The following is an 18,330-nucleotide window of genomic DNA, read 5'->3' as shown; positions in this document are numbered from 1 at the left end:
AAGCAAACCTGGGACCGAGCCCCGGGGCTTCCCGCCGCCCGGCCGCGTTCTGGCCCTCCGGCGCCGCCGCCTCCCGGCCCGAAGCGCTCTGAGCCGGCGCGCCGCACGTTGCGGTTCCCTGCGCACACTGCTCCGCGCCGCCGGCGGTTCGGCTTAATGCCTGTCGTCTTCGGAGTCTTCGGAGCCACTAGGACCCTCCGATCTTTCTCGGCGCCGAGAGCCTGGCCGCGGGGACGGTACCCCTGGGTGGGCTGAGACCAGGAGAAGCTGGAGAAGCTTCTAGCAGCGGCGGGGCGGGGGCGGGGGAAGCCTGGGGCAGGGGGCGCGCCCCAGCAGGTCGCCGGCCTCCCGGCCGCCCGCAGCAGAGCTCCGGGCGCTGCGGGTGGCCGCCTGCCCCTAGCCCGGGAGCGGCGGGAAGTGCGCGCCCCAGCGGCCGTGCAGGGCCCGCCCCGGCCCCGCCCTCTAGGACGTCCCGTCGGGAAACCCGCGAGCCACACCGCCGAGCGGCTGCGGCTCTCCCTCCGCGCTCCAGGTAAGTGGCAGAAGCTGCCGGCGACCCTCGCAGGCCCTCGCGATAGACGACCCCCCCCCCCGCCCCCTCCGCCGGGCCTGGAACTCAGAGCTCTCCCGCTGCTCGGGACTTTCCCCCAGTCGGACTGGCTTCTGCCAGGTCCTTGCTCCCCACCTCCCTCCTCCGCCGACCTTCTCCTTCACCACTTCCTCCTCGCCACCCCCAGTAGTGAAATGAAGGGGTTGGGCCAGACGGGTCGTCGTCCGTGGTGGCGGCCTCTAGCTCCTCCCTCGGTACGACCCCCCCTCCACCTCCGAGCCTCGCTTAAAAACGAATGAAAAGTTCAGACCTTTGGGACGTGAAGGGGTGGGGTGGGAGAGGGACGAGCCACAGCGGCCCCTCCGGGGTTCTACAGCATTTTCCCTTTACCCACCCACGTCCCCGTATTCTTTCCGTCCCCCTTCTTCCCAGAGTGGGCCACCCCACGTGCTCCACCTCGGAAATCCTTCAGAGAGGCATCCTCCTGCCAGCGCCACCTGCTCCTGAGTAGAGGTGGGGTCTCAGATGTCCTCTCTCTGGAGTCTTGGGCCTTTGGGGAGTGGGAGCTGTGTGGTTTTTATGGGAAGGGAGTCTGATGGGTGTTCATGACTGTGACTGTCCCCAACTTCCCTATTTCCCCGTCACTTGTTCCGACAAGCCCCAGGCTAACTGAAAGGAGGAACAGTTTGTTACTTGCCCCCAAAGCTAGTCACCCCAGACCCTGACTTCTGCGGAGGGTAGGATGGGTCTGTCCTGTGTCTATGGAGGAAGGGGGGTTCATTTTACCAGCAAAGCTTAAAACAGGCCCCCTCTATTAGCTACGGTCCCAGGAAAGGTTTTAATGCTGCCCCTCCAGACCCACAGATGCAGTTCACAGGCACTGGGTGAGGTTAATAACTCTGGAGATGTGTGTGCACTACACAGGCCCTATTCACCTCTCCAACACAGGAGCCTCATCCCCTACCCCTCTTAGGAAGGGTAAAAAGGATGAGACAGGCAAATTCATGCCATGGATAGTACAAGGTAAGGTGAGGGGGTTGAAATAGACTTTGGTTCAAATTATCCTGCAGAAGCCAGTATTCTTGCAGGTACTTCCCTAGTTCCTCAACAGTTCCTTCCTGTTCTTCAACCATTAGACACACAGAACAAGAGCAAACTACTTTCAGGAGTATCAGGACAGAAAGGACAGGACTGTCAAAGACAGAGAAGAGCTCATCTGGAGCCGGTAGAACCGTGAAGGATATTGAGCTGCCCGAGATGGCCTGGTCCTTGGTAATCACTGCTCAGGACAGCAGACGCCCACCCACAGCAGCATGAAGGAACATCACGGCTGATAAGGGGAGGCACGGATGCATGCTGGATGCCCTCTGAGATCAGAAACATCTTAGCCCAGGTTCAGGTGGGAGATAAACGAACAGGAGATATGACCACAGTCTTAGTCCAGCTAGCCATTGCCTAGAACCGAAGTCAGGAATAGGAGGGGGCAGCTAACCCTAGGACCAGGGGTCTCCCCGTGCAGGGAGGCAGTAGGTATTGTGGATCCAGGCGGCTGACTCAGCTCTGTCTCTAATTTAGCTGTCTAACTCTGGCCAAGTCACATAAACACTCCCTGGGTGGGGAGCAAATGAGAAGGTGTATGTGAAAGTGCTTTGGCGAAGCTCCAAGCCAAATGGGAGGCAGTGCGGGGTCATGGTGAAGACAGTGGGCTTTGGAGATGTGGGACTGAGTGCAAACCCTGCCTCTGCCTCTTCCTTGCTATGTGACCTTGGTCAAGTTACTTAACCTCCCTGTGCTTCAGTTTCCTTCTGTGTAAAATGGAAAAGATAACTGTCCCTTGACTTGACGTGGTGAGCGGTGATATTAAAAATGGTGGTGGTATTGCCCTTAGCCTCCTCTGGCTCATGCAGACCTCGCCAGCTCTGGAAGTGAAGCTGAAGATCAGAGAGGGTGTCCGTACACCAGAGGGACCCAATGAATGGCCGTGCCAAAGACTTGGGTGAACTTGGCTCTTCATCCAGCCCTCTGGCCCACTCTGAGAAAGCCCAAAATGTCCGTTCTCATTCAATGGGAATGAGAGTGAGGGTTTGAATAAATGAGAGGTCAAGTGCAGGGCAGTGCCTGTCTCTGTGTTGTGCTCAATGCTGTAATTGTGCTGTGTCAAAGGCTTGCACAGTGAACAAGGTTGGGTTCAGTCTGGGGAGAAAAGGGACCGTCAGAAGACTCTTTTGTGGCACCTGAGAGCCCTGTGGGGTCACATTATTCTCCTACACCCTTGGCAACCTAGTCCTGAGCCCTAGATAGATTGGAAGGAAGGAAGAAACCCAATCCTCACCCTCAGCTCTACCCATAAGAGAGAACAAAGGACAGACAGAACAAGGCAGTAGAATAGCACAACCAAATTCCCCAGGGCTGTGGGATGCTATGGGGCTTAGAAGGCTTAGATGGGTTGGTTGGGGCTTAGAAGGCTCGGTGGGTTTGTCGGGGAAAACCATTCTGGAGGCAGAAGACCGAGGCCCAGGAGATTTAAGGACTAGGAAGGAGAAAGCAAACAGGATGTAGGTAACCTGAGTCTAGGCCTACCGGCTCTCCCTCTCTCACAAAATCTAGTGGGGAAGTCCCACAAGGGGAAGCCTGGGCAGTGAAATTTGGAAACGAATGCACCAGGATCCTGAGGGTGATAAGAGGCACCTTAGTCTTAAGAAGGCTTCTTGGAGGAGGGGAGCCTGAGGAAGAATTTGAAAGAGAATAGAACACAGCTTGTTGAACAAGAATATAAGGGAAGGGCACCTGGGTGGCTCAGTCGGTTAAACATCCGACTTGGGCTCAGGTCATGATCTCATGAGCCCTGCATTGGTCTCTGCTAACAGCTCAGAGCCTGGAGCCTGCTTCAGATTCTGTTTCTCTGTCTCTCTGCCCCTCCCCCATTCGCGCACGTGCTCTCTCTCTCTCAAAAATAAATATTAAAAAATTTAAAATTTTTTAAAAATTAAAAAAAAAAAGAATATAAGGAAAAGGCTGTAAGGAGGAAAAGGTAGGCCAATGAGGGTGAGTGGCAAGCAGGAAGCTGACAGCCCAGACCCTGTCTTTGCTACAATCAAATGTCACTAAAGGAATAAGAATACAGCTGTTCAGATTGTAAAAGGGAGAGAGGCCTGAGGCAAAGGAGGCTGCCAGCAGCTTCTGCTTATCCTCCAGATGTTGGGAGATAAGGATTCAGTCTCAGAGGACGGTTTTGAGTGAGAGAGAGGAAGAGGAGGATCCAGGAGGCAGGGAATGAATCAGCAGGACCCGGGAGTGGGCGTGGAGTGAACCTGACGTTGAGAAGGCACTGAGAGCCCTTGTACCTGCCTGGGAGCGGGGCAAGGGCAGGGACCGTTTCAAAGATTTCGATGCTCCTGGCAGCCTTGGGGAAATTGGGAAGGCCGGCCCACCGAGGGGGCAGGGTATAGACCCTGAGTTCAGGGTGTGGTGTGTGTGAGGATAGGTGGTCCTGGACCGCAGTCCTACAGCCTGGAGCAAAGCGTGCGGTGAGGAGGGAAAGAAAAACCTCCATTCTGCCCTCTCCCCTCACCACCCCCTCCTCAAATCTGGGGACCAGCCCAAGCCCTCGGGAGTACCCTTCCGGTTAACCCCTCCCCCACCCCTCCCCCCTTCTATCCTCCCTCCCCCCCACCCCTCGAAGGAGCCAGCAGTCTCCAGGCTCAGTGTGAGAACAGTTGCACATCCCTGCCCCCACCCGACAGGCCTGGAGGTCCTCCGGTGAAAAACCTGTGAGCTGCTCAACTACGGTCACGTATTATTTTGATTTGCAGTGGCTTTTACAGCCTCGGAGTAAATTAGCGAACATTCGCCGAGCACCGTTCGAGGTATACCCTGTGAGCCAGTTTGGGGTGGGTTTTTCAATGGAATATCCGTGTTTGGGTAATTTAGGCTTAACATTTTATGCAAACATAAAACGAACCTAGACACCATGGGGAAAAAAAACTTGATAGACTAGCTACAGAAATAACTTTCGGGGCATCTTTCTGGGAAAATAAGCCACAGGACTGCCGCCTGAGTCTTAAGGAACAACTGAAGTGCCCTGAAGGTGTAATTATGGGGAAAGTGAAAACCTCCCAGCCTTCTGTAATCTGAAGGGTCAGGGGGGCGGGTTGGAGGAGAGAATTTGCTACTCATGAGAACAGAGGAAGTGAAATGCGTGCTGTGTTTGATGGCAAGAAGTGCTGGTGGCGAAGAAAGAATCCTCTGGCCCAAAACGGCCTCTCGGGTCCCCCTCCCCCTGGCCAGTAGCCTGACCTGTCCCCTCCCCAGCGGGATGTCTAGCTCCACACACCTGTGCCCTCGGTGAGAGAATGGCAACAGTCGGCACTTGTCGAAGAACCTGTAATTGAGCTGTAGGGTGAGTAACCTGAGCAAACATCCCGGTGGTGGTGTCGACTGCCTACTTCCTGGCTGCCACGTCTCCCGGAGGTGAGCAGCTTTGCTGATAAACAGAAAGAAACTTTGTTACAAAAAGGCCACCTGGCCGGCCAGGGCGTGTTCTGGTTGGCTGCCGCTGGTTTTCATAAAAGCTGAGCCTTTGCCTGGGACTTAGAATTTTGGCATCTTTAAAGCATCTGTGGGTAGTCCTAGGTAGGATCTGGGGGAGGGCAGGTGCCAGGGAGGGGAGGGGCGGTGTAAGAGCGGAGCAGTGGGTGGTGGGGAGGCTGGGGGGGGGGCGGGAACAGCCTGGCCCCTGGGGCGGAAGAGCCTAAACCGGTCTCCAGTTCCCCCAGGCGACCTGCAACCGGGAGGTCAGAGTGTGGGAACGGAGCAGTGGCCTGGGAGCTGGGAGACTGGCATTGGCCCCCGGGAGCCACAGGCTGTGTGATACTACAGAAGTCACCTGGCCACTCTGGCCTCTCCTGTAAAATGAGGGTGCTGGGCTCGCGGGCAGACCTAGCCAAAGCGGCACGCTGATGTGTGACCACAGAATATCCTGTAACTCACATGCTTGCTGTGGTAAACGCATCCAAAATATCTTTCAGTGAAGCCAGTGCAGTGCATTCCCTCCGAGCTTTGAACAGCTCACTTTAACCCCTCAGGCATCATCTCATGTAACAAGAGTTTATGGAACATCTACTCCAGAAAAAAACCCTGTGCTAGGCTTTGCAAGTGAGAACAAAGGTGAAAACAACCTGCCTGTCTGGCCCAGGAGTTCACAAAGGTGTGACAGAACAGATCTTGCAGCCCTGCTTTCAAACTTCTATGACTGGGCCAAAATAAGAAAGACATTTTTTTTTAAGTTTATTTTTAAAAAAATTTTTTAATGTTTATTTATTTTTTGAGAGAGAGAGAGACAGAGCACAAGTGGGGGAGGGGGAGGGAGAGAGAGGACACAGAATCCAAAGCAGGCTCCAGGCTCTGAGCTGTCAGCACAGAGCCAGATGCGGGGCTCCAACCCATGAACCATGAGATCATGACCTGAGCCAAAGTCGGGCACTTAACCGACTGAGCCACCCAGGTGCCCCTAAGTTTATTTATTTATTTTGAGAGAGAGAGAGAGAGAGAGAGAGCGAGAGAGAGCATGCACACACAAGTGGGAAGGGGCAGAGAGAGGGGGAGACAGAGAATCCCAAGCAGGCCCCACACTGTTAGTCATGGGGCTCGAACTCACAAACCAGGAGATCATGACCTGAGCCCAAATCAAGGGTCCAACGCTTAACCAACTGAGCCACCCAGGCACCCCTAAGAAAGACATTTTACAAGACCTAGTGCCCGCTTCCATGTGACAGCGTATCCCCAAAGTCTCACCTTTACACTGTAATCACGTCAGAGGTATGAATTCTACAAACTAACAGGAAAGCATCATTTAACATTTTTTTAATGTTTATTTTTGAGAGAGAGAGAGAGAGACAGAGCTTGAGTGGGGGAGGGGCAGAGAACAAGGCAGACACAGAATCCGAAGCAGGCTCTAGACTCTGAGCTGTCAGCACAGAGCCCGATGCAGAACTGGAATTCACAAACTGTGAGATCATGACTTGAGCCAAAGTCGGACGCTTAAGCGACTGAACCACCCAGGCACCCCTAGAAAAAGCCTCATTTAAAATGTAATAATTTTGGGGCGCCTGGGTGGCGCAGTCGGTTAGGCGTCCGACTTCAGCCAGGTCACGATCTCGCGGTCCGGGAGTTCGAGCCCCGCGTCAGGCTCTGGGCTGATGGCTCAGAGCCTGGAGCCTGTTTCTGATTCTGTGTCTCCCTCTCTCTCTGCTCCTCCCCCGTTCATGCTCTGTCTCTCTCTGTCCCAAAAATAAATAAACGCTGAAAAAAAAAAAATTAAAAAAAAAAAATAAAATGTAATAATTTAGGGGTGCCTGGGTGGCTCAGTCGGTTGAGCGTCCGACTTCGGCTCAGGTCATGATCTCACGGTCCATGAGTTCGAGCCCCGCATCCGGCTCTGTACTGACAGCCCAGAGCCTGGAGCCTGTTTCAGATTCTGTGTCTCCCTCTCTCTCTGCCCCTCCCCTGTTCATGCTCTGTCTCTCTCTGTCTCAAAAATAAATAAACGTTAAAAAAAAAAATTAAAAAAAAAAGGTAATAATTTAAATCTCCTTAACCTTTAAGTTTTATGAATTAAAAAAAATTTTTAATGTTTATTTATTTTTGAGAAAGGGAGAGAGACAGTGAGTGAGGGAGGGGCAGAGAGAGAGGGAGACAGAACCTGAAGCAGGCTCCAGGCTCTGAGCTGTCAGCACAGAGCCCGATGTGGGGCCCAAACTCACAGACCGCAAGATCATGACCTGAGCTGAAGTCAGACACTTAACTGACTGAGCCACCCACCAGGCGCCCCAAAGTTTTATGAATTTTAAATAACACATTTTTATTTAATTTTTTTTTTAACGTTTATTTATTTTTGAGACAGGGAGAGACAGAGCATGAACGGGGGAGGGTCAGAGAGAGAGGGAGACACAGAATCTGAAACGGGCTCCAGGCTCTGAGCTGTCAGCCCAGAGCCTGACGCGGGGCTCGAACTCATGGGCTGTGAGATCATGACCTGAGCCGAAGTCGGCCGCTTAACCAACTGAGCCACCCAGGCGCCCCTAAATAACACATTTTTCATTTTAACTTTGTGTCGGGATATGTTTATCGTCTCCAATGGGTGGAGAATAGCATGAAAACAAAAATTTGTTATTCAAAATTCATAAAAATCAGGTAAAAAATTTTCAACTGATGTTAAGTTTGTAGTTAACCCTTCTGAAGTTGTTAAAGCTTCAAACTGCTAAGACACTCGCTGTACTCTATGTATATGTAATAACTGACATGAAATTTTAACAAAACAATACTCACCCCTATTGCATATGAGGCACTTTGAGACTTTCTTTTTTGTTCTATTTTATTCTGATCTTTTAAAGAATGTTTTTCATGCCGATTTGCAACACCTGAAATTTATTCCACAATCCTATGATGGGTTGTAATCAGTGCTTAGACAGGCACTCGGGTGGGTAAAACCTCAATTCCCTTATACCAGTGACAGAAGGTGAGTTCGTGTTCTGGCTGGTGGGGCCAGAGAAGCAGGTTGCATTTGTTCGATCTAGGAAAGCTTCCTGGAAGAAGAGGATTTCTGGCGTCATCTCAGTACTGAAACCAAGATGGTTCTATGTGTGGCAATACCAAGGGTGGCTGGAGGGAAAAGAGTTGGGAATGAATGTGCAGCAGTAGCAGGAGGGGAATGAGTGGACGAGGGCTATGGGCACCCTTGCCCAGTGGTCCTGTAGGTCAGGCGTGGGAGCCTCAAAGTCAGGCGTGGGAGCCTCAAGGTGAGGGGCAATAGAAGACACTGGGGTGAGGATCCTGGGAAGCCCTGGACTTCACCAAGTACTGCATACAATAGGGACGACTCCTTCACCAGGCTAGTGGAGGGCTGACTCCCCAGTCCTGCTAACCACACTTCTGGGAATCTCCTGCACAGAGGCCAGGAATCCTTCATCCCAAAGTCTTCTGGTTTCCATCGGATTGTGTGTCTCTTCTAAGGGACTCTTTCCTATTGCCCACATGCTGAGCAAGCAAACTAGAGACCTAGTCCCTTCCTGCCATGGCTAATCACAGGTGTCTCGTTTCATTTCAGGATGTGGTTAGTACCTTGAGGAACTGCAAACTTCGGAGAGCAAGGCTTAGACAGGCAGACTGGATTGAGAGAGAGCAGATGCCTGGGAAGGACTCAATTTAACCCTAGGTCTCTTTCTCCAGGGGAAATAAAAGGAGCAAAGGTGAACCCCACTGCAAAGGACCACGAGGCAATGCCAGGATGAGGGAGTTGGAGTGACCTGGGTGATTCTGAGTGAATCAGTCAGGGTGGCCTTCCTGGAGGAGGTGAGTCTTGAGCACTTGGCAGCAGCTGGTAACTAAGCTGTTACCAAGCCTTTGTTCCTAACTGTGCGCCCTCTTTCTTGCTGGAGTCGGAAGGTACACAGAAAATATCAGGGAAGATGCAGCCTGCAGGATGGGGCAACACTGTCATGGCAAACACTTCCCCACTTACGGGCCCTGTTGTTTGTGTTTAGCTGGGGCAGTTCCAGAATTGAGGAGATGTCTAGCTCAACCCCTTGTGCTGGTCCAGCGCGGCTCAACCTCTAGGGCAGAAACCTGTGTCTGCGCTGAATCCCCATTCCCTCCTTGAAGCCTTCTTCAAGCCCACAGAGAGATCTGTCTCCCAGCTTAGCCCTTACTGCCTGTGCTGTTATTATGAAGTTTTAATTTTATTAATTTTTGAATAGATAATGTAGTCAGGGTTCAAAGTGCAGAAGGGTGTTCAGTGAAAGACCTTTTTTTTTTTTCTTTTTTTTTTTCCTGTTCCCGTGTCTTCCCTGGACAGGTGCTACCTGGACCCAGTGCTGGCAATTCTTATTCTCCAACTAGATTTTAAGATCTCTTGGAGAGAGGAATTCTCTCATACCGCTCTGTACCCCTCTGTGTCCCAACTGGGGCAAATTGTCCCGTCCCGTCACCCAAGGGAGTTTTCCTAGCACCGGGTCCTGCCTCCTCATCCACACTCCTGCTGTCTTGGGTCAGACCCTCACCGCCACCGACACGCCTCTCGGTTGGCCATCCACCTGCCAATCAGATCTATCTCCTAGACACCCTCCACCAGCTGTCATACTGTTTTCCTGTAATGCTGGGCCCTGGCTAATCTTTTGTTGTTCCCATACCTCAGGTCAAGGGCAAACTCCTTGGCATGGGGACCTACCTGCAGCCACCTCTCCAGGCCCATCCTCGGCTATTTTCATGCTCCCACCATACCGAACTACTGGCAGTTTTCTGCTTGGCCATGCTCTCTCCCACCTCCAGGCTGTAGTTGGTGCTGTTCCCTCTGCCTGAAAGATACTCACCTGGCCTGGCCAGCTCCTACTTGTGAGTCAGTGCTCAGCCCAAGCTCCTCCCCCCGTGAGACCTCTTCACAGACGTCACCTTCCCCCACTTGCTGAGTTTCCTGCATCCACTCTCCCTGGGCACCAAGGATGCCTGTCTCATGGGCTGATCTCCGTTGAAAATCTGACTTCCCAGGTCAACTATAATTCAATTAAAAAAAAAATCTGACTTCCCCAATTGATTGTATGCTCCTTGAAGGCTGGACTTGCCCATCTCTGCCTCCCCTACTGTGATGCGAAAAACAACTTTCGAGAAAGAAGGCTTTGTTTTTCTGAGTTGCTGCCTCGGCATTTTATAGTATGATAACCCTACTCACATCCACAGCCTGGACATTTAGATAAGGACTCGAGTTTAGGATGCCTGCCAAAAGTTCCCACTTTGCTTTTAGCAGGGCACCTTTTAAAATGACCACTTAGGCGGCGCCTGGGTGGCTCAGTCCATTGAGAGTCCGACTTCAGCTCAGGTCATGATCTCACGGTTCCTGGGTTCAAGCCCCACCTCGGGCTCTCTGCTGTCAGCGTGGAGCCCAGTTGGGATCCTCTGTCCCCCTTTTCTCTCTGCCTCTCCCCTGCTCCCACTCTCTTCCAAAAATAAACATTAAAAAAAATAATAACTACTTAGAGTTAAGCCTGGGAGAAGATAGTGACCTCTGCCCCGGTCGCCTTTAAGTATAGGTGCTAGCTAGCTATGTCTGTCTCCTGCTTCCTGGTGACCCCAGACAGAGGACAGCCCTTCCCCCTGGCTCACTGCGCCCCCTCGCTTCTGGGACCTGTAAGTAATAACAAATCTTGTGCCTCTGCTTCCTTTGTGTGGGTGTGTTGAAACTCAGCCTTCAATCAGAATAACCCCACGGGTTTCACTTCCCCCAAGTGGGACCTCAGATGCTGAGGGAGCTACCTACAGACGCCATGTGGGTGGCCTGGGCCACCTCATTCCGCAGGTCATAATCCGCATATTCTTCTTTCAGTGCACCAGCTCCCACTTCTCGCCATCCCCAATCTGGCTGGCTGAGTACCTGCCCTATTCGATCACTGCTGGCGGAATTAACACATTTCCTCTCCTGTCTCCTAGACAACTCCTGATACAAAACAGTTGCTCAAAGAGGTTTCGTTTTATGTGACTTTTGCTGATGCTGTCGAATCTGACGTTGTAAAAGAAAACCACCTTTGTAGCCCCGCTCCCTCTGGAGATCACGATGGATGCATATTCCACAGATCCCAGTGACTCCAGACACGAGGCTTTTCCCCACAGGCAGGAAGGAGCTTGTGTGTTTAAATAACAGCATTAAGTAGCTCAACCGGAATTACTTTTCAACAAGACATGCTACGGGTAATGAGTGTGGCTTTGGCCAAGGACCAGGTACTCAAGGATAATTGCTGGGAAGCTGAGCAGGGATTTATTAATTGTAATAATAGAAATAATTGATAGCATTTATTGAGGGCTTAGTACGTGCCAGGCACTCTGCCGAGCACTGTACCTACGTTATCGCTGATTTAATCTTCATGGTGACCCTGTGCGTTAGGTGTTAGTTACCTCCCACTTTACAGATGAGGAAATTGAGCCTTCGAGAGATGAATTTGTCCAAGGGTCACACAAGATGCTAGTAACAGAAACTAACACTTTTTGAGAACTTGCTCAACTTTTTCCATGAATTATTACATGGTACTTTAATCCTTACAACGACCGTAGAAGGTAGGTGTTATTATTGCTAGAAGAGGCAGAACAGAATTTGTACCCAGGTCTACTGTCACCAATATCTAGAGTTCTCCACAGAAAGTTTGGCAAACATTCATCCTCTGAGCCATGGGACCACGTGCCTGAGGACAGAAGCTGGTAAACCTATAAGCCCATCTCTGTCTGGAAGATGTTATAGAACCTTCGGGGTTTTTTTTGTGGTTTGTTTGGTTTTTTTTAATGTTTATTTATTTTTCAGAGAGACAGACAGAGCGTGAGCGGGGGAGGGGCAGAGAGAGGGAGACCCAGAATCCGAAGCAGGCTCCAGGCTCCGAGCTGTCAGCACAGAGCCCGATGTGGGGCTCGAACCCATGAACCGTGAGATCATGACCTGAGCCAAAGTCAGACGCTTAGCCAACTGAGCCACCCAGGCGCCCCTGGGTTGGTTTGTTTGTTTGTTTTTAACTAAATATAAGTAGATAGGTGTGCCTGGGTGGCTCAGTCGGTTACGCATCCTACTTCGGCTCAGGACTTGATCTCATGGTTCTGAGTTCAAGTCCCACATCAGGCTCTCTGCTGTCAGCGTGGAGCCCTCTTCAGATCCTTTGCCCCCCTCTCTCTGCTCCTCCCCTACTCCCCTACCCTCCTACCCACTTTCTCTCTCTCTCTCTCTCTCTCAAAACTTAACATTAAAAAATTAAATATGAGTAGATAGAAAAGAATATTTATAAAACATATGTAAGGGTATAAAGAATAACAGTTCTACCAGCAGCCAGCAGCCACCATCCACTTAAGAAAAAATGCTTTGTGGGGCGCCTGGGTGGCTCAGTCGGTTGAGCGTCTGACTTTGGCTCAGGTCATGATCTCACGGTTGGTGAGTTTGAGCCCTGCGTCTGGCTCTGTGCTGACAGCTCAGAGCCTGGAGCTTGTTTCGGATTCTGTGTCTCCCTTTCTGCTCCTCCCCTGCTCACACTCTGTCTCTCTCTCTCAAAAATAAATAAAGATTTTTTAAAAGTTAAAAAAAAAAATACTTTGAAGTCCACTGTGCGCCTCTGTTCCCATACATTTTCCTCCGTCTCCAGAAATTTTGGTTTTGTTATTCCTTCAGGGTTCTTTTTCCCCCTCATTTTTCTTTATAGCTTTACCACAGGTTCATTTAAAAAAAAATTTTTTTTTAATGTTTATTTATTTTCGAGAGAGAGAGAGAGAGACAGTGTGAGTAGGCAAGGTGAAAGAGTGGAAGACAGAATTGGAAGTAGGTTCCAGGCTCCGAGCTGTCAGCACAGAGCCCGACGCGGGGCTCAAACTCACAAACTATGAGATCATGACCTGAGCCGAAGTCGGCCGCTTAACCGACTGAGCCACCCAGGCGCCCCGCTACATGTTCATTTTTGTATTCATAAACAATATATTGTTTAGTTTTAGGTGTTTGAATTTTCTGTAAGTGGATTCATACCGTATGTATCTTTCTGCAGCCTGCTGTCTAGACTCACCAGTTACACCATGTAGCTGCTTGTGGAAGCAGCTCGTCCTGTGTCACTGCCGTAGAATCCTCTGTTCTATGGGTATTTCACACTTATTCGTTCTGTGGATGGACACTTGGATTGTTTCTCCTTCTTGCCATCTGAGTCAACGCTGCTAGACGCTTTCCTACGCGTGCCTCCTGGCTTGTGTGCAGGAGGTTATCTGGGATGTAAAACCAGGAGTAGAATTGCGGGGTCATAGATGTGTACATTTCCGATTTTGCTTGATAATGTCACATTGTTTCCCAAGGTGGTTACGTCGATTAAACCTCTTCATGCAGAGTCTCGGTGCCCTAGACCCATGAGTGGCACAGTCTTAGAGCAGGAAAGAGACACTGAGTCTGGCCTCCTCATTCTACGGAGAGAGCAAAGTCAGGCACAGAAAAGCGAAGTGACTGGGCCAGGGTGTTGTCAGCATTGAGCAACAGAGCCTGGCCTCAAACCTCGAGCCCCTTCCACACCTGTGCCTTGGCTCATTTCTCTCTCTCATCCCTTCCCTTCTCAGGCTGAGGCCCCAAGGTGTGGCCATCGCAACAGATCAAGCTATTTCCAGGGTCGGGCCCGGCACTCAGAGCTGACCCAGCCAGGGTCCCCATCGGTCCCCGAGGATGCGTCTCCTCCGTAGACGCCACATGCCCATGCGCCTGGCCATGGTGGGCAGTGCCTTCGTGCTCTTTCTCTTCATCATGCACAGGGATGTCAGCAGCACGGAACAGGCTACAGAGAAACCGTGGCTGAAGTCTTTGGTGAGCCAGAAGGACCATGTTCTGGACCTCATGCTGGGGGCAGTGAACAACCTTCGAGATTCGATGCCTAAGCTCCAGATCCGGGCCCCAGAGCCCCAGGAGACACCGGTCTCCATAAACCGGTCCTGCCTACCTGGGCTCTATACCCCAGCAGAGCTGAGGCCCTTCTGGGAACGGCCACCACAGGATCCCAATAGCCCTGGGGCAGATGGAAAAGCATTTCAGAAGGACAAGTGGACCAGTCTGGAGACCCAGGAGAAGGAAGAAGGCTATAAGAAACACTGTTTCAATGCGTTTGCCAGTGACCGGATCTCCCTGCAGAGGGCCCTGGGGCCAGACACCCGACCCCCTGAGTAAGTAGCACCCAAAGTCCTGGGGTGAGGCCAGGGCTCCGCCAAAATCGTGGCTGGTATGGTCATGGCCACGGGCCAAATGCCAGGTTAAAGAGCTGATGGTGATCTTATGATGTGGGCAAGGATTTCCTCTAAGCCCTCCCTTCTTTTCCTGGCCAGTGCCCTTATGCTGGTGGTTGGTATTGTGGTCAGGCCGGAGGCCCAGGGATACTGTACGAGTGAAATGATGAATTATGAAGTTACAGTTATGAAAGTGACAGGTTACAGAAGGAGGGACTCAGGGCCTGGGGCCAGGGCCTGACATAAGGGTATCTGGGAGGGCTGGTTCCAGGCTGCAATGTCGGTGGCCTTGCCCTCTGCTGAGGCCTACCTGAGCCTGGAGCACTCTGCCGCTGAGCTGCTGAGAAAGGGACATTTCCTGACGGCAGCCCAGATGGTCAGGACTGTCCCAGCACCTCCTGGTTTCCTGCCATGAAGGCCCACGGGGCCATGAATTCATTCCAGCCTTTCTAGGAAGCCATTTGTACTTCCAGTCCTGGGCAGTGGACCAGCACTTGGATCCCTGCTCGGCCACCTCACACTGAGGCTGCTGTGGCCGTGTTCACACCGCCCTTAAGTCAAAGATGTTGTTTTTTTCCCAACGCAAGAGTTATACACCCTTTTGGCCTTTTCTCATGTGGCAGCTCCCATCCTCAGGTTCAGGGTTCCTCCGGGCTGTGAACCTAGGGTTCCTCGGACTTGGACCAGCTAGTCTAGTCCTAGAAGGAGCCACTCGGAGTTATCGGGAGCTCCTCAGCAGGGAGGGGCGTCGGGCATGAGGGCAGCCAGTGGAGGAAGTTGGGGAGGCTCTTCTGGAGGGTCCATGAGAAATCTCTGTGACCCGCAGAGGGGGATAAGAGAGGCTGTCAGGCCACGTGATTCCTTGATAATCCAAGGATTCACCCATTCCCACTCCCACCCAAGGCGGAATGTCAGGAGGGCAGCGGTGTGGCCACGTGCCCAGCGTAGCTGGAGTAGATGAAGGCGGAGAAGAGGCCACAGGAAATCATGTGTGATAGTAGCATCAGATGACAGGTAATTAACGAGGAAATGGGTTAGAGAAGAACCGTACATTGCAAAGAGAAGAGCCTTATTCTCTCCTTGAGTGTGGAAATTGTAGTCGCTTTTCTCGGATGTCAAACTCGCGCTCTATTACTCCCCCCCTGGGACCTCTGGATTGGATTACACTCTATGCAGTACGCACGTTACTGAGGAAGAGAGAGTCAGCCCTGGGACTTCCTAGAGCAGATGAGAGAAGCCGGGGCGGGGGGGGGGGGGGTAGGGAGCGGGCAGGGGAGCCCCTCCGCATCGTGGCTGGTGCACGGAGCCAGCTGTGGGGCGGACAGGTTTTGGAGTGGGTCGGCTAGGACCTGTGCAGAGGCTCAGGGCAGGTAGAAAACCAGAGTAAGCCAGGAACAGGGAACAGCCATGCCCAAGTGCAGCAGAGAGCAGAGGATGCTTACGGAAACCTACGGACAGAGCCCTCCCGCCCCTGGAACTCCCAGGGACCTGGAGAGCTCGATCTGTATGCTTCTGTCTGTCCAGGTGTGTCGACCAGAAGTTCCGCCGCTGCCCTCCACTGCCCACCACCAGCGTCATCATTGTGTTCCACAACGAGGCCTGGTCCACGCTGCTGCGAACCGTGTACAGCGTCCTGCACACCAGCCCCGCCATCCTGCTGAAGGAGATCATACTGGTGGATGATGCCAGCACCGACGGTAAGGCCGGAGGGGGCCCTGGGGAGGGGGCCAGTGCCTCCCCTGGTCCTCGGGGAAGGAGGGCAGGTTCTCTCCAGGGAGCAGGCACCCTCACCACCTGTTGCCTGGCGTCACTGCTCACCATGAAGTCCAGGAGCAGGGAGAAGGCAGGTGAGGGACAGGAAGGTAGGGGACAGGGGGCAGGTAGACCACATTCCTAGAGCCTGGACTTTATTCCCACTTCAGCCAAAGAGCTCCAAGAGCTTTGCAGTTCTGGCTTCTAAGACTCCCTTGGAGCTGCCAGGCCCAACCCCCAGTCAGAAATGCGGGGAGAAGTCGGGGCAGACGGTGGGGATGGGCCTTCCCCGCTGTCTCCTACCTGCTAAACTCCTCTTCTACTCTTGGGAGAATCTACCTCGGAAGCTCTCTTTGCGGTAGTTGGTAAGAGGTAGGTGAGGTTGCTCTCCAAACTTGCACCCTTCAAAGCAGTTCCGCAGACAGCCACTGAATACGCTGCCCGGCACTGACCTAGGCAGAGGGGCTGCAGTGGCGAATGACATGGGACAGATCTTGCCGTGAGAAGGCCAACAACCCCCACAGGTCAGATGGCCTCTTATAACACCAGTCACGGTGGCATACAGCCCATAACACGGCCTTAACACGCATGAAAGAGCATGGACTTGAGGGTCTGACACCCAGGAAATCAGATCCTAGCCCTGACTCTTCCTAGCTCTGTGACCTTGGGCAAGATACTTACCCTCTCTGAACCTCCGTTTCCTCTTCTGAAAATGAAGACTGTTGACTCCCTCACATGTTGGGCGAGGAATCAGAGATGGGGAAGAAATGAGACAATCCGTGTGCCAAAGAGTGCTTAGTGTCGAGGAAGGGCTCTGTAAGCATTAGTTTTGGTTCACCCTTTGTATGGGAACGCTGCACTGTGGGAGCACCTAGCCAGATGTTATCTCTGCATGGCATGCCGGGGACCGTCCACAGCGGAGACCAGATTGAAGCTGGGCCCTTAGGCAGGAGTGTCTAGGGAGAGAAGAGGCACTGAAGGGTATTTCTAGAAGAGAGAATGGCATAGCAGAATGTTCTAGAGACATAGGTGTGTTTGTGAAAAATTGAGAGGTCTGCCTTGGCCGAAGCTTAGGTTTGTTGTAGGAAATGACACTATAAAAGATAATGCATTGAAATTGGTGCCATGCTAAAAGTATTTAGGAAAAAAAGAGGACTCAATGAAGGTGTTTAAGCTGGAGAATGACCTTGTCTTAGAAGGGTGGCCATTCTGGGGGGAGGGAAAGTGTCAGGAAGGGAGGCAGAGGACCCCAACTCTGGGGAGGAAGTTCTTAGAGTCACCCGAGAGTGGGATGATGGGCCAGAAGAGGACAGGGACTGTGGCACTGGGCATCTTCTCCTCCTCCTTCTGCGGCACACAGCCATCTGTGGCTCTCCCAGCTTGGCCTCCAGGGCCCGCACTCCCTTCTCAAGGGCAGGAACTGATTCCACGCTTCCCAGTGTGTGCCCGGGGGCCATTCCAGTAGAGCCGCTGTCCCCTTACCTTCCCCAGTCTCCTTCCTGCCTTCGAGTAGGACTGATGCCAAAAATTGGAATAGGGCCAGGGAAGGCAGCAGAAGGAACTGAGTGTGAGCCCCACTGAGTCAGGGTGTTCGCATTTCCCCGGGGAGAACAGACACCTGGCAGCAGCACTTAACAAAGCAAGGACCGAGCCCGTTTCAGGGATGCAACGGGAGGGTCTAGTGGACAAGGAGCTAGAGATCGGTCTTCCAGAAGGGAGGAACAAAGAGTTTAGCAGAGATGGAAGGGGCATCTCGATAGATTCCTGCAGGGAAACTCGGTAGCAATGGAATGGTTGGAGTGAGAGCAGGTGGACCAGCTGCCCTTCCTCTCGAACAGGAAACCCTTCTCCCCCCAACCCTGTGCTGCCCATCCCGCAGAAGCTGCTGAGCTTGACTCACATGCGGTGGCAGTTCCAAACTGTTTCACCTTGCCACCCAGAATGTTGGGCGTCCGTAAAGGACAACCCTTCCGACCAGGCAAGACAAGTAACATCAGGCCAGCCTGGCATCGGTGGTGTCTAAAGGGCACAGCAGGGGTGCCCGGGTGGCTCAGTCGGTTGAGCATCTGACCGTTGATTTCGGCTCAGGTCATGATCTCCTGGTTGTGAGATTGAGCCCTTTGCCAGGCTCTGCACTGGGTGTGGAGCTCGGAGCCTGCTTAAGATTCTCTGTCCCTCTACTGCCTGTGCTCTCTCTGATGAATGAATGAATGAATGAATGAATGAATGAATGAACGAACGGCACAGCAGCCTATGCCTGGTAGGAT

The 18,330-nt window shown here is 52.4% G+C and overlaps 1 protein-coding gene across 5 annotated transcripts in view; it reads left to right on the top strand.

The window, feature by feature from the left end:
* The first annotated feature begins 424 nt into the window (after positions 1-424).
* GALNT6 (polypeptide N-acetylgalactosaminyltransferase 6) overlaps positions 425-18,330 on the top strand; it is a 36,934-nt gene continuing 19,028 nt past the window's right edge. Inside the window, exons 1-5 of one of the 5 annotated variants that reach the window (XM_047065547.1) lie at positions 437-532; positions 983-1,063; positions 8,777-8,899; positions 13,658-14,251; positions 15,836-16,008. In XM_047065547.1, the coding sequence (XP_046921503.1) occupies positions 13,761-14,251; positions 15,836-16,008 (664 nt within the window). In that variant the 5' untranslated portion in view covers positions 437-532; positions 983-1,063; positions 8,777-8,899; positions 13,658-13,760. Of the gene's footprint in view, positions 533-982; positions 1,064-3,489; positions 5,021-7,684; positions 8,900-13,657; positions 14,252-15,835; positions 16,009-18,330 lie in introns of those variants that run through there. The other 4 variants (XM_047065545.1, XM_047065548.1, XM_047065544.1 and 1 more) reach the window with 4 other exon arrangements.

Source organism: Lynx rufus, unplaced genomic scaffold, assembly GCF_022079265.1.
Source record: "Lynx rufus isolate CCGP_SWC_20201006 ecotype Redwood Valley unplaced genomic scaffold, mLynRuf1.p SCAF_7, whole genome shotgun sequence".
In the NCBI taxonomy this organism is placed as follows: Eukaryota; Metazoa; Chordata; class Mammalia; order Carnivora; family Felidae; genus Lynx; species Lynx rufus.
This window is presented reverse-complemented; position numbering and strand designations above follow the sequence as displayed.